This window comes from Carcharhinus amblyrhynchos, chromosome 14 (genome assembly GCF_965287045.1).
Source record: "Carcharhinus amblyrhynchos chromosome 14, sCarAmb.v2.hapA, whole genome shotgun sequence".
NCBI classification, from domain to species: domain Eukaryota; kingdom Metazoa; phylum Chordata; class Chondrichthyes; order Carcharhiniformes; family Carcharhinidae; genus Carcharhinus; species Carcharhinus amblyrhynchos.
This window is the reverse complement of record NC_137337.1, coordinates 58882298-58897710: the sequence shown is the minus strand read 5'-3', so window position 1 is coordinate 58897710 and position 15413 is coordinate 58882298. Positions and strand designations below refer to the sequence as shown.

Below are 15413 nucleotides of genomic sequence, written 5' to 3'. Positions count from 1 at the left end.
AAGAAAGGAAGAGATTTGACAATGAAAATAATAATGGAAAAATGTTGTGCGCTGTCTTAATGACACTTCCCTTAATGTACTGACAACAATAAGGACTTAAGAATAACTCTTCCCCAATAAAGAAAGAAACCTGTGGTGCAAAACAGGCATGGGCTGAGGGTAGCCCAAGAAGAAACATTGTGCCACACTCTGGACTCAGTGCAGGAAGCACTTTAACAACCTTAACTGGTCAGAAAAGGCGAGTCCTGTTTTGCACATCACCCACTACCACCCTCCACTCTACCTGGTCAAATCTACTCCATCACATCACACCTCGCTTACCTTGGAGGCGCACCCATTTTCTCTTTCAATTAACTTCTTCACATTCCCATGTATCCATCACTCTACTCACCCTCATCTTTCATTGCGAGTTTCAGGAAACTTGGAAACCCATATGTATCCACTATTAAATTTAAAAGGTTGTTGAAATAATTGCTTGAATCCATATGTTAATAGGTAACCTACCAGCCCTAAAGTTTTCGCACGCAATCACTCTAACATCATTAGGGTACCAAATCAGAAACCCCAGAGTATATTATGAAGCCAGACACTACCCCAACAATTTGCTATTTTGGCATTAGGAAGAGGATAAGATGTTTCGCTCCAGCTATGATTCTACTGACAAACTGGGAAGCTTTTATCAAAGTAAAATTTAACAACACAGTTTAACTATAACAAATGAATGAACTTAACTATTAACAATACATAAGTCGTAACTGCTAACATATCACTGAGTTCCAATCCAAGCAATATTGCTCTTACAGACTTAAAGCCCCTCTTTAAAAATTAGTTAGCAAAACACAGGCACATTTGATGTAGTTTAGGTTACTAGCCCTGGAGCTCTCAGAGAGGCCTTTTTAGAGAGAGAGAGCGAGAGACAGAGGGAGAGAGAGACAGAGAGAGAGAGAGAGAGAGAGAGACTGCTTTCTTATGGCAGCCCAGCAGCAACTCCCTTTGATTTTAAAATGAAACAAAATTTTTTCTTGCAAGCTTAGCTCCTCCCATTATGATTCTGTGTACCTAGTCTAAAATATAACAAGAACTTAAATAAATAAAAGGTCCATTAACTCCAGCCAAACTAAAATCAATAATTAGCCTGCATTCTTAACATCTGCTGAACATTCTCCCCATGTCTGCGTGGATTTCCTCTGGGTACTCCGGTTTCCTCCCACACTTAAGATGTGCAGGTTAGGTTGATTTGGCCATGCTAACTTACCATTTAGCATTAGGGTGACTGTGGGGTTACAAGGTTAGAGATAGGATGGGATTGTTGATGGTGCAGGTTCGATGGGCCAAGTGGCCTCCTTCTGCATGTAGGGATTCTGTGTTTACCAGACAAACCAACTCGTAACAGAACACTCTAAAGCAATTCCACCTTAAACACAAAATATAGCAAAATAGCACAATGTCATTACAACTTGTCCAAGTTAAATGTGAAAGTCAGCAGATTGGAGCTGACTTCCATACCTGTTTGCATTTTTGACACTTAAAATCACAGTTGTACCTAAATCACTCCTCCATGTTAAAATTCTGTCCTATGGCCCTGATTTGGTGAAAATTTGAGGAGAGAAGGATCATTGTAGCTAGGAAGCCCAGAGGTTCAGATACTCTAGATTTAAATTTAAACTTAAACTTTTGGTATTCGTATCAGAAGACTGCCATTCAGGAAGGCTTGCAGCCAGGGAGCAGAGAGGAGGGAGGGAGAAACCAATGGTCAGATGATGGGGAGATATCAGAAGTTGACTGAAATTGGGGAGAGATCCGACAATGATTAAGATTGGAAAGAGATCAGGAATTTGAGGTTGCAGAAATTGAAGTGGGGAAACATTAGAGGCCTTGGGGAGACTGTTAAACCACCAGCGTTGGGGTGTTTGTGGCGTTGTCAGCAATCAAGGAGTGAGGAGTTGAGCTTGATGAGTTGAGGAGAGCGTGTCTGATTCTCCTGGCCCACTAGCAGTGCTGGAAAGGGATTCAACTGTTGGACCCAGCTCACCTTTCTCAGTTGCCAGCCTTGGAAACCCAGCCAGCAGACATTAAATCAAAAATCCTAATAATCAAGAGATGTACAACCCCTTTTAAATATTTCAATTGTGGACCTATCTCTGGGGAGCATAATAGGAATACACATTCCTGCTGCTGCCCATCCACCCACCATTAAAAGCAGATTGATGTCAGGTGTAATTTCTGATATTTGAAATCTCTTTTCACAGCCACACATTCTAGAGGTTTAAAATCAACCCACGTATTTTATGATTACAGAGAAGTATTCTGCACACCAATTTATGTGAAAGCAATGGTAGATAATATCTGAAAACAGTTTAAACATACTGGCTAATTTGCAACACATCTAAGAACTTCCACATATTAAATTGTTCCACGTTATAAATCCTACCTTTGCTTTGCTGTCCTCCACAACAAATTTACGAAGTCTTTGACCTCTTCCTACAGAGAATCTTTGACCTGCATCTGCTTCACAACCTCTAAGACTGCTTGCTCCTCCAAAAACCCGTTTCTCACTTACCACTCTTTTTTCCTGCAAATACCAATTGATACAAATAAATTAGATAACGAATGATTAAAAATAGCAATATACATACTTATGCAACAATTTGCAACAAAAAGAACCAGGAAATATTTTATTTTTTAACAAATGAGCTCCCAAGCATATATAAATGAACACTTATCCATAAGATAGGTGCAAACGTATGAAGTACAAACATAACTGAATCATGGAAATTTTAAAATTCTGATCAGGCATATTGCAATTGCCATGATTTTAAGAATAAAAACTTGTATTTAAATTCCTTTCCTTTTTGTTAGGAATACATTTCTACGAGAACTATACGCTCTTTAAAAAAAAATTGAATTATTTGGACATTTTCTTGGAAACTGACCTGGCCGTTTTTTTTTTAAAGAAAACTTTATGTTCACATTGGAATGTGAGCAACTGACTTTCCCAAGAAATCATGACTCCAGTTAAATGATCTGTGCAGATAACTATTTCTTGAGTTTTACTTACTGGAGGAAAAGAACTACTACATTAACAGGCTGGGACACTCTGGTGATTCACTGAAAAACACCTGACCAAGGTGAGTTGCTGTTGAACTTGCATTTTGGACTCAGTATTTGAAAGTAAATCGAAAAGGAAGGTTGTCCAACTATATCTCTTCCTACCTTTCCTGAAATTCAGTGTGGTTATCAAATTTCTGCCAAAAAATCCTTATCTCAATATAACTCATTTGTATTTGGAAGCCTAAGAACCCAAACAACTACTTTGACCAGTTATCCATCTTCAGACACCAGCACAACAGTGTCAAAACCCTTCAAACATTACCATTTTTCAGTGTTCCCATTGATGGAAAAGGAAAGGTTTTTTCCCTTAAACATCAAGCCAGCAGAGACCCTAATTTAGAACAGAAAATGCTGGATAAACACAAGTCTGACAGCATCTGTGGAGAGAGAAACAGAGTTAACATTGAGTCCGTATGACACTTCTTCAGAGCTGAAGAGGGGTAGAAATGTCATTTTTTTCTTCATTCATGGGACATGGATGTTATTGGCTGGCCAGCATTTATTGCCCATCTCTAGTTGTTTGATAAGGTGGCAGTGAGCTACCTTCTTGAAATACTGCAGTCCATGTGCTGTGGGTTGACCCACAATGCCGTTAAGGAAAGGATTCCAGGATTTTGACATAGCAACTTTGAAGGAATGGCGATATATTTCCAAAGTCAGAATGGAGGGGGGCTTGGAGAGGAATTTGGAGAGGTGGTGTTCCCATGTATCTGCTGCAATTGTCCTTCTTGATGGAAGTGGTCATGGGTTTGGAAGGTGCTAAGGATCTTTGATGAATTGCTGCAGTACATCTTGCTGCTACTGATCGTTGGTAGTGAAGGGCGTGGATGTGATACCAATCAAGTGGGCTGCTTTGTCCCACGATGGTGTCAAGCTTGAATGTTGTTGGAGCTGCACCCATCCACGCAAGTGGGGAGTATTCCATCATGCTCCTGATTTGTGTCTTGTAGATATGTGGCAGGCTATGGGGAGTCAGGGGGTGAGTTACTTGCCACAGTATTCCTAGCCTCTGACCTACTCTTGTAGCTACTTGTTTATATGGCAAGTCCAGTTGAGTTTCTGGTCTATGTTGACAGTGGGGGATTCAGTGACAACAACACCATTAAGTGGTAGTGGTTAGAGTATCTCATTGGTGATGCCATTTGGCATTTGTGTGTTCTGAATATTACTTGTCACTTGTCAACCCAAGCCTGGATATTGGCTTGATCTTGCTGCATTTGAACACGGACTGCTTCAGTGTCTTGAGGAGTTGCAAATGGCGCTGAACATTGTGCAATCAGCAAACATCCCCACTTCTGACCTTATGACGGAGGGGAGGTCATTGATGAAGAAGCTGAAGATGGTTGGGCCTAGGACACTGCCCTGAATTCCTGCAGGGATGTTCCAGAGCTGAGCTGAGCTGACCCTCCACAACCACAATCATTTTCCTACATACCAGGTATGATTTCAACACTGATACACAAGGATTCCAGTTTTGCTAGGGCTCCTTCATGCCACATTCGGTCAAATGCAGCCTTGATGTCAAGAGAACTGTCACTCTCACCTCACCTCCGGAATTCAGCTCTTTTGTCCACGTTTGAACAAGCTTGTAATGAAGACAGGATCTGAGTGATCGTGGCAAAACCCAAACTGGGCGTCACTTCGTATAGTATTGCTGAGCAGGTGCTGCTTGATAGCACTGATGATCATCAATTCACTGATGATCGAGATTAGACTGATACGTGGACAATTTTCCACATTATTCCATATCGATACCAGTGTTGTAACCGCCCTGGAAGAGCTTGACTAGGGCAGCGGCAGGCTCTAGAGAACAAATCTTCAGTACTATTGCCAGAATATTATTAAGGCCATTGCCTTTGCAGCATGCTGTGCCTCCAACTTTTTCTTGATATCACGTGGAGAAATCGAATTGGCTGGAGACTGGCATCTGAGATGTTGGGACCACTGGACAAGGCTGAGATGGATCATCCACTTGGCACATCTGGCTGAAGATTGCTGAAAATCCTTCAGCCTTATCTTTTGCACTGACATGCTGGGCTCCTCCATCATTGAGGATGGAGATATTGTGGCGCCTCCTCTTCCAGTGAGTTGATTAATTGTCCACCGCCTTTCTTGACTGGATGTGGCAGGACTGCAGAGCTTAGATCGGATCCGCTGGTTACGGGATCACTCAGCTCCATCTATCACTTACTGTTTATGCTGTTCGGCATGTAAGTAGACCCGTTGGGTAGCTTCAAAAAGGTTGACACCTCATTTTTAGGTAAGCTCCTGACATGCCCTCCTGCACTCTCCATTGAACTAGGGTTGAACTCCTGGCTTGACAGTAATGGTTCAGTGGGGGATACGCCAATCCGCGAGGTTGCAGATTGCGCTGCAGTATTGTTCCGCTGCTGTTGATGGCCCACAGCATTTCACGGATGCCCAGTCTTGAGATGCCAGATCTGTTCGAAGTCTATCCCATTAGGCATGGTGACAGTGCCACACAACACAATGGAGTTTATTCTCAATGTGAAGATGGGACTTTGTCTCCACAAGGACTGTGCGATGGTCACTCTTGCTGATACGGTCGTGCAAGATGCATCTGCAGCCAGCAGATTGGTAAGGACGAATTCTAGCATGTTTTTCCCTTTTGTTCATTCCCTCACCACCTGCTACAGACTCCGTCGAGCAGTTATATCCTTTAGGGACCAACTGTCTCAAACAGTAGTGCTGCTGCCAAGCCACTCATGGTGGTGGACACTGAAATCCCCCGCCCTGAGTATATTTTGTGTCCTTGACATCCTCAGGTGCTTCCTCCAAATCTTGTTCAACATTGTGGAGTACTGATTCATCAGCTGAAGGAGGAAGGTACATGGTAAGCAGCAAGAGGTTTCCTTGGCCATGTTGAGTGGCACACTGGCACAATGGTCAGCACTGCTGCCTCACAGCACCAGGGAGCCAGGTTCAATTCACGGCTTGGGTCACTGTCTGTGCAGAATCTGCACGGGTTTCCTTTGGGTGCTCCAGTTCCTCTCAGTCTGAATGACGTGGTTAGGTGCATTGGCTATGCTAAATTCTCCTTCAGTATATCCAAACAAGCGCTGGAGTGTGATGACTAGGGGATTTCCACAGTAATTTCATTGCAGTGTTAATGTAAGCCTACTTTTGTCACTAATAGATAAACTTTGATCTGAAGCCATGGGACTTAATGGGGTCCAGAGTCAATGTTGAAAGCTTCCAGGACAACTCCCTCCCAACTGTATACTACCTTGCTGCCACCTCTGCTATGTCTGTCCTGCTGGTGGGACAGGACATGTCCAGGGACGGTTATCCCTGGGGTGTTATCAGTAAGGTATGATTCCATGAGAAGACTGTCAGGCTATTGCTTGACTAATCAGTGAGACAGCTCCCAATTTTGGCACTAACCCTCAGATAGTATTAAAGAGAACTCTGCAGAGTCGACAGAGCCATTTGTTTTGCCACTGGGTTTTCCGGTGCCCGAGTCAATGTCTGGTGGTGCATCTAGTTTCATTCCTTTTTATTGACTTTGTAGCAATTGGAATAACTGAGTGGTTTGCCATGTAAGACCAGGATAAGGATGGCAGATTTCCTTCCCGAAAGGATGTTAACAAATGAGCATAATGAATTTTAGAGTCAACACAATGTTGAACTCTTCTTCCATCGCCTTCATCTTCATGCTGATCTCTTTGGGCTAGAGTTCTCTCCCTGCAGCGGATTTTTTCACTTGCCTCCAGTCTTCTCCCTCAATTTGAAACGCTCCTTCTGCAGCCTCCTACCTGTTCTTGACCTTTTCATTGAAAACTGCTGGCACAACCTCAGCCCTCTCAATTTCACTGCCATTCTCACTCATTGCAATCTGTCTCCTTTAAATTTGCTGCATCTGTGTTCTCTCAAGTTCAATCCTGATTTTGTTATCAAACCTGCCATGTGTTACTGTCTGGTGTAATGACTTTCACCTGAGTGTCAACTCTCAGACACTTCTTCTACCTCCCCCTGGATCATGACACCATTATCAAGCATCGAGCTATTGCTCCCAGGACTGTCACTGACCACATCTCCTCTGGAGATCTTCTTTCCAATCTCATGGACCCCGAAATCCCACACAGCCTCCTTCTACCTCCTTCCCAAAACCCACAAACCTGGTATTGGTCCTGGTATACCCATAGTATCAGTCTATTCCTGCCCTCATTAGTCATTTCTTCCCATCTTGACATCATCCTCTCTCCCCTTGTCCAGTCCCTTTCCACATACATTTGCAATTCTGGATGCCCTCCTTGTTGAAGTTGTTCTCACTTAATTTCATTTTTAACTTCTCACTTCTTATAAATTAAAGGTATAGCTGTGGGTACCTACATGGACTCCAGTTATGCTTGTTTCCTTGTGGAGTCTGTGGAATATTCCTGTTCCAGTCCTACTCTCACAATTTTTTTCCCGTTCCATTCATGACTGAACGTGGCACTGCATGCTCTCATCTGCACCTGGAAAAATGTATTGATTTTCTTCCACTATCTACCCCTCTTTCACATGGCTCATCGCCAACATTTCCTCTCCTTGACCTCTCCATCACCATTTTTGGTGAGAGACTGACCACCAATATTCATTACAGGTCCACTGACTCCCACATCAACCTTGAGCACAGTTCCTCAAACCTCATTTCCTGTAGGGACTACATCCCATTCTTCCAGTTTCTCCATCTCTGTCACATCTGTTCCGATGATGCCATCTTCAAAACTGGTGTTTCTGACACTGTCGTCTTCCTTCTTTGCAACACTCTCTCCACCTCCCCTTCCCGAGACAGGACAGGACAGATTGACAGAACACACAACCATAGCCAACGCATCTCCGATACATAGGAACACAGAAAATAGGAGGAGGTCATTCGGCCCTTCAAGCCCACTCCACCATTCATCATGATCATGGCTGATCATCCAACTCAATAGCCTAATCCTGCTACCTCTGCCCTCATCTTTCTTTCCTCCCAGAAGAATGATAAAGCCTTTTTGCCCTCACTTTTCACCCCACCAGCCTCTGCATTCAAAGGATTATCCTCTGCCAACTCCAGCATAATACCATCACGAAACACATCTTCTACTCATCATGAGTCAGCAAACTGCAGGGACTACTTCCTCCATGACACGCTGGCTCATTTCTCCTTTGTCCCCAACCCTTCATCCTCTTCCCATGCAATTGCAGAAAGTGCAACACTGCTCCCAATGTAGTCTGCTCTACGCTGGGGAAATTAAATGAAGACTGGTTGACTGCTTTACTGAATGCTTAGTTCAGTCCACAAGCATGACCCCAATCTTCCTGTCATTTGGCATTTCAATTCACCATCTTGCTCTCATGCCTGTCCTTGCAATGCTCCAGTAACACCCAAAGCAAACTAAAGGACATCACCTCATCTTCTGATTAGGCACAAAACAGCCTTCTGGACTCAACACTAAGTTCAACAACTTTAGACTCAACTTTCACCTCCCATCTTGACTCCTTGACCCCCTGTCCCTTGTTCTTTAGTTTTGCTTTCACTGAGCACTAACCTTTATTTTAATAGAACATTCTGCTATCTTACCTTTATGCCACTATCAACATCATTTTTCTACGGTTCATGAAATGCTCATCAATAGCCCCCACCTATCCGATCTTCTATTCTGTTTCACCTTCTCCATTCCGCCCCCCCCTTACTATAAAATCCATCACATTTCTACCCATCTTAAGGTCTGAAGAGTCATATGGACTCAAAATATTAAGACTTTTACTGCCTTCAAATGCCACCAGACTTGAGTTTATCCCTCATTTCCTGTCTTTATTTCAGATTTCCAGCATCTGTAGTATTTTGCTCATATCGGCAAAGACCTCCTTTGTTTTGTTCTTTGTTTGTGCATGTATGTTGGGATTTAAAGGGGTATATAGCCACACTTCTGGATTACAAATTGCATGGTAATCAGCTGTTGCAACTTGTTTTTAAAAATAAGTTTTGTTTCATAATTAACCAATCATGTCAAGTTTATTGAAAGCAGCCTAAAGTCACTTTTATTCTGGGTACAACGATAGTGAAAGTAAGTGATTGACCATTTTGTTGAGCAAATTAAACATTTATGCTTATGGTGTGACCCAAGCAGTGGGGCTAGGGAAAGGGCACACTCCTCCCATCCTGGTCATAACTCAAACACCTTACCTATTTAGCTGTTGTTTCACAGCATCTCCAACAATGGTTTCTCTTCCCAGTTATCATCCTGGAGTACCTTAGGAATCAATCCTTTGCCCTCTCAATCTTGTGTACATGATGCATCATGATGACTCCATTCAAAGTATCATGATCACCTCTAGCTCCAGCTCCTCATCAGCTCTCTTAGCCCATCCAGTGCTTTTTTGTCAAATTCCTTGTATGAAATCTAGTGTTGGATGAGGCAGAAATTCCTACAGCTAATCACTGGGGAAGGCCAAACCTGCCACCTATGCACATGCCATAAACTTGTGACCACAACCTCTGGTTGCACTAAACTATGGTTAGCACTGTTGCCTCACAGTGCCAGGGACCCGGGGGTTCGATTCCCAGCTTGGATCACTGTCTGTGTGGAGTATGCATGCTCCCCCCATGTCTGCGTAGGTTTCGTCTGGGTGCTCCAGTCTCATCCCATAGTCTGGAAGATGTGCTGGTTAGGTGAATTGACCCAAACAGGCACAGGACTGTGACGACTAGGGGAATTTCACAATAACATCATTGCAGTGTTAATGTAAGCCCTACTTGTGACTAATAAATAAACTTTTTAAAAAAGCTTTACTATACCCAGTTATAGAAAACGCTGCCCAATTACAGAATAGGCCTAGATTATAAAGCTTGTAGCTATGAATGAAAGAGCAAGCTTAGGGAAAAGCACAAATTGCAAAATTTTTATTCCACCCAATTAAAGAAAATTTCATCCTATTGTAGAATTTAGGAGTTTTAACTATTTACAGATGAAAGATGGATGCAAGAACTATAGAGTTGCGATAATGCAGGATTTAACTTTCCTAATACAGACTGGGACAGTAACACTTGTTATTCATTCATGAGGATGTGGTCATCATTGGTTCAACCAGCATTTATTGCCCAGCCCCAATTGTCAAGATGATGATAGCAAGCTGCATTCTTGAATTGCTGGAGACCATGTATCATAGGTACACCCCGAATGCTGTTGGAAAGAGCAGCAAAAGTGGAGTAACAATTTAGATCAATTGAGCCAGTGGGCTGATGAACAGCAGATGGAGTTTAATTTAGGCAAATGTGAGGCAATGCATTTTGGTGGATTGAATCAGGGCAGGACTTATTCTGTTAATGGTAGGGTGTTGGGGAGAGTTACAGAACAGAGAGATCTAGGGGTACATGTTCATAGCTCCTTGAAAGTGGAGTCACAGGTGGACAGAGTGGTGAAGAAAGCATTCAGCATACTTGGTTTCATCGGTCAGAACACTGAATACAGGAGTTGGGATGTCTTGTTGAAGTTGTACAAGACATTGGTACAGCCACATTTGGAATACGGTGTGCAGTTCTGGTCACCCTATGATAGAAAGGATATTATTAAACTAGAAAGAGTGCAAAAAAGATTTACTAGGATGCTACCAGGACTTGATGGATTGAGTTATAAGGAGGGGCTGAATAGACTGGGACTTTTTTTCTGCAGCGTAGGAGGCTGAGGGGTGATCCTATATGACCTTAAATAATGAGGGGCATAGGCAAAGTAGATAGTCAATATCTTTTCCCAAAGTAGGGGAGTCTAAAACTAGAGGGCATAGGTTTAAGGTGAGGGGGGGAGACATACAAAAGTGTCCAGAGGGTGATGAGCATCTGGAACAAGCTGCCAGAGGTAGTAGTAGAGGCGGGTGCAATTTTATCTTTTAAAAAGCATTTAGTTAGATGGGTATGATGGGTATAGAGGGATATGGGCCAAATGCGGGCAATTGTATTAGTTTAGGGGTTTTAATAAAAAGGGCAGCATGGACAAGTTGGGCCAAAGAGGCTGTTTCTAAGCTGTAAACCTCTATGACTTGGAAAACAATGTTGCCTTTGTCTGATCGTGCTATAATTTCCTAAGTTAAAACTCAAAGTTTTTTTTAAGTTTATTTCTTAGTCTCAAGTAAAGCTTTAATAATAGATTCCACACTTTCCTGTTCAGTGGTGCTGGCTGGTTCCTAGTTTTCTCTCCCTTCTTTCTTGAATGGCAGTGTTCCATTTGTTAACTTCAATCCACTGGGGCCATTTCAGGATCTAGAAAATAAAATCTATTTCTGCAGCAATCTCTGATCAAACCCTTGGATGTAGTTCTTAGTGATGTCAGATTTTAGTCCCTTTTAATTCCTCCTGCTTCTAAGGGAGCACCATTTATTTAACCTGATGTCCTTTTAATAAATGTGTGAAAGCTCTTACAATCAGTTTTATACTTCTGGCTAGTTCATTCATTCTATTTTTCCATTTTCATTAATTTTTTTACTGATTTCTGGTTTCTAAAAGACGTTAAATCCTCAGACTTTTCACTGTTCTTTGCAATATTTCAGGTCTCTTATTTTAAAATAATGCTATCCTTTACTTCCTCAGTAAGTCAATAATGGATCTATCTTGCTGATTTTTTTTCTTTATTCGGAATGCAATATAGTTCAACATTTTGAATTATTTCTTGGAAACATTTCCCACTGATTATTTACTACCATGCTTTTTAATTGATTTACTCAATCAGCCTTAACGACCTCTGCCCTCATATCTGTATAATTGGCTTTGATTAAGTTTAAAATGCTTGTATATGATTTAAAATAGATCGCTTTCAAACATAACATGAAATCAAATTGTATTACAATCATTATTTCCTTGAAGATCTTTTAGAGATTAATAACTTCCCTTCAGAGACAATACTAGATGCAAAAATGCTTTCCAAAGAAAGCATTCTTTCTAGTTGAATCACAGTTTGTACGGCTCTTGCACTATCCAAGACCGCAAGAAACCACAAAGGGTTGTGAATGAAGCCCAGTCCATCACTCAAACCAGCTCCCACCCACTGACATTGTCTATACTTCTCACTGCATCAGAAAAGTAACCAGCATAATCAAGGACCCCACACACCACAGCCATACTCCCTTCTACCCTCTTCCATCAGGAAAAAGATACAAAAAAATCTGAGGACACATACCAACTGACTCAAGAACAGCTTCTTCCCTGTTGCCATCAGACTTCTGAATGGACCTATCTAGCATTAAGTTGCTTTTTCTCTACACCCTAGCTATGACTGTAACACTACATTCTGCACTCTCTCCTTTCCTTCTCTATGAACTGTATGCTTCATCTGCATAATGCGCAAGTAACAATACTTTTCACTGTATACCAATACATGTGACAATAATAAATCAAATCAAAAAATACCTTGATCCCTAGTTGGTTCCACAACACATTGTTCCAAGAAACTGTCACAAAAGCATTCCACAAACTCATTTTCCAATTTTAATTGGCCAATTAGAATTGTTCAGTTAGTAAGCTTACAATCCCCCACAATTACTACATTGCCTTTATTACAAATGAAACTAATTTGTTTAAGGTTGCATACAAACATATGAATTAGGAGCAGGAATAGGCGACTCAAGCCTACTCTGACACTCAGTAAGATCATGGCTGATCTGTTTGTAACTTCAACCCCACATTTTGCCTACCTTCATAACCTTTTATTCCCTTGTTAATCAAGAACATATCTAGCACTGCCTTAAAAACTTCAAAGATTCTGCTGCCACTGCCTTTTAAGAAAGTATGTTCCAGACACACCCAATTTTTATTCAGTAATTCAAGGATGGGTGTTGCTGGCTGGCCAGCCAGCATTTATTGCCCAGAGAAAACATTTTCTCCTCATCTCCATCTTAAATGAGTGATGCTTTATTTTTAAACAACGATCCCTAGTTTTAGCATAAGGAAACATCCATACACATCCACCTTGCCAATACTTCTCAGGACCTTAAAAGCTTTGATCAAGTCACCTCTTACTCTTCTGAACTCCAGTGGACACAAACCCAACCTTCCAGCATAAGTCAACCAACCCATTCCTAGTATTGGTCTAATAATGAATTGCTTCCAACTCATTTACATGTTTCCTTAAAGATGATCAGGGCTTCTGATGGAACAGATAATAGCTTTACCTCTGGTTAGTACATATATAACCGGACGTCACAGATTTAAAATAATTGGCACAAATATCTTAAGGGGATCAGAAGAAGATAATTTTTTTTCACTCAATTGTCAGACCTCAAAAGGTAGTGGAAGCTGGTTCCATGAATAATTCTAAGAGTTGGACAGGTACTTGAGAATGAGTAACATGGACAAAAAAAAAATTTTTTTTGGGATTAAGAATGACCAATCTCTCAAGATCAGATGGTCTCCTGTGCTATATGTACCTACGAAAACTAGGCAATTTAAATTAAAATAGAAAACGAAGACTTACAGCAGATGTAAGATTTATAATATAGAACCAAGTTAAATCCATGAAGTACGGATCTAAAAAAAGATACTGATGCATCCTAAGTTTCTGAGAAAAGGGTGGAAATTGCAGGGGTGCGAACTGCAATTTCCTAATCCTGCTTGGTGTCAGAGAAAGGGACAATTAGAAATGTTAACCTGTTCAATAAAGAGGAAAAAGGCATAAATATGGCAATTACAAATCAGTCAGCCTCATGTTGATGGGAGGGAAATCTTTAGAGGCAAGAATCTGGGACAAATGACTAGTATTTGGAAAAGTAGGGGTCAAAAAAAAAAAATGAAAGCCAGCCCGGTTTTCTTAAATGTGATTTGTGTTTTACAAACACAATTTGAGTTATTTGAAATAGTAACAGAAAGCTAATGAGGGTTAGAGCATTTGATGCTGAATGTCCGGACTTTCAAAAACCGTACATTAAAGCATCACATAATTGACTTGTTAGCAAAACTGAAGGTATACAATGTTGCTCTCCAGAGTTTATTATATGTACTTTCTGACATATACATCTTGGACATACAGGGCATAACTTCAAATGTTGCAGACAACATGAAACTTGGAATAACAGACCACAGGAGGACAGATGTAATGGTGAAAAGGACAGACATATTGTAGATGAAATTTAAAGCAGAGGAATTTAGAGTGAGACATTTTGGCAGCAAGAATGAAGGGGGTCAGTATAAACTTAATGGTACAATATGAAAAGGAATATAGGAACACAGACACCTGGAGATACATACATAAATTCTTGAAGGCAGCAGGAAAAAAGGCTTTTAAAATAAGATAAAATGAGATCCTTGGTTTCACTAAGAGACCTGGGGCAGAATTTTACTGCCGCTTTACGCTCATTTTGCAGCGGGAACATGCCGTAAAATCTGGCATGAAGCGGGGAATGTGAATGATGCTAGTTTCCAAGACCACTGCAATTTTATGACATCCAGATTTCCGATGCAGTCAGTCTCTTGCCAGGAATGCATGAGACACTGATTAATTTAGTCAAATTTATTAAAATAGAGTTTTGAATGTGTTTAGCAAGCCCAGCATTCAATCGTCCAGGCTCACTTGCCTTCATGGCCTCATTGGGAGAGGTTCTTTCTGGCAACAAAACCACCTGCTCTCCATGAACAGCGAACAGTCACATTGGCCACACTGGTGGAACCAGAGGTCATTGAGGCCTTCCCTCCGCCTGGGAAGATTGAGGGAGTGCCCCTTGGGCTATGCCACTCTAGTACCTTGACAATGCCAGTTTGGCACCTAGGCAGTCCCCACTGCATCTCAGCCCACTAACCCAAGGCTGCCAGCAGTAGCCTAACAGCTCTCTTTGTCTGTCAGATCCCTGCTACTGTTAATGCACATGCACAGCAGAGGTCTGTATGTGCACAATATCTCGCTCTATAAGTTGTCTGGCATGTTAAGCCCTGCCCACTGCCTTCTTCAGCAAGAAATGGACTTGCCCAAAATTTTAAAGACAGAATGCATAAGATTCAGCCAGAAAACACACCCAAAAAACGGATCTGCAACTCTCCCAGTTCCACACATGCCCATCACTTAGAAGAAAACCTCGTAAAATTCCGCCAAAGTACAAAAGAATAGAAATTACATTAAACCTTTAAAAAATAGTTGTTAGGCTGGAGTCTTTTCTCCAATTCTGAGCATTATACTTTAGAAAGAGTATTATGATTTTTCAGATAATTTTTCAGGACACTTGTTGGGAGGAGGAGCTAAGGCCCAGGAGAGCAGCCCCAGAGCAGCAGGGCTCCTTTGTTGTGACTTTGACAGGGTACATTCTGGGATATTTTCAATGAGGGGGCAACAAAGCCA

General features: G+C 41.6%; 1 protein-coding gene across 2 annotated transcripts in view; it reads right to left on the bottom strand.

The window, feature by feature from the left end:
* Positions 1-15413, bottom strand: part of LOC145352708 (uncharacterized) — a 233939-nt gene that overhangs the window by 193966 nt on the left and 24560 nt on the right. For both annotated transcript variants that reach the window (XM_080202953.1, XM_080202954.1), the window contains exon 4: positions 2432-2572. In XM_080202953.1, coding sequence (XP_080059079.1) covers positions 2432-2572 — 141 coding nt within the window. The remainder of the gene's footprint in view (positions 1-2431; positions 2573-15413) is intronic.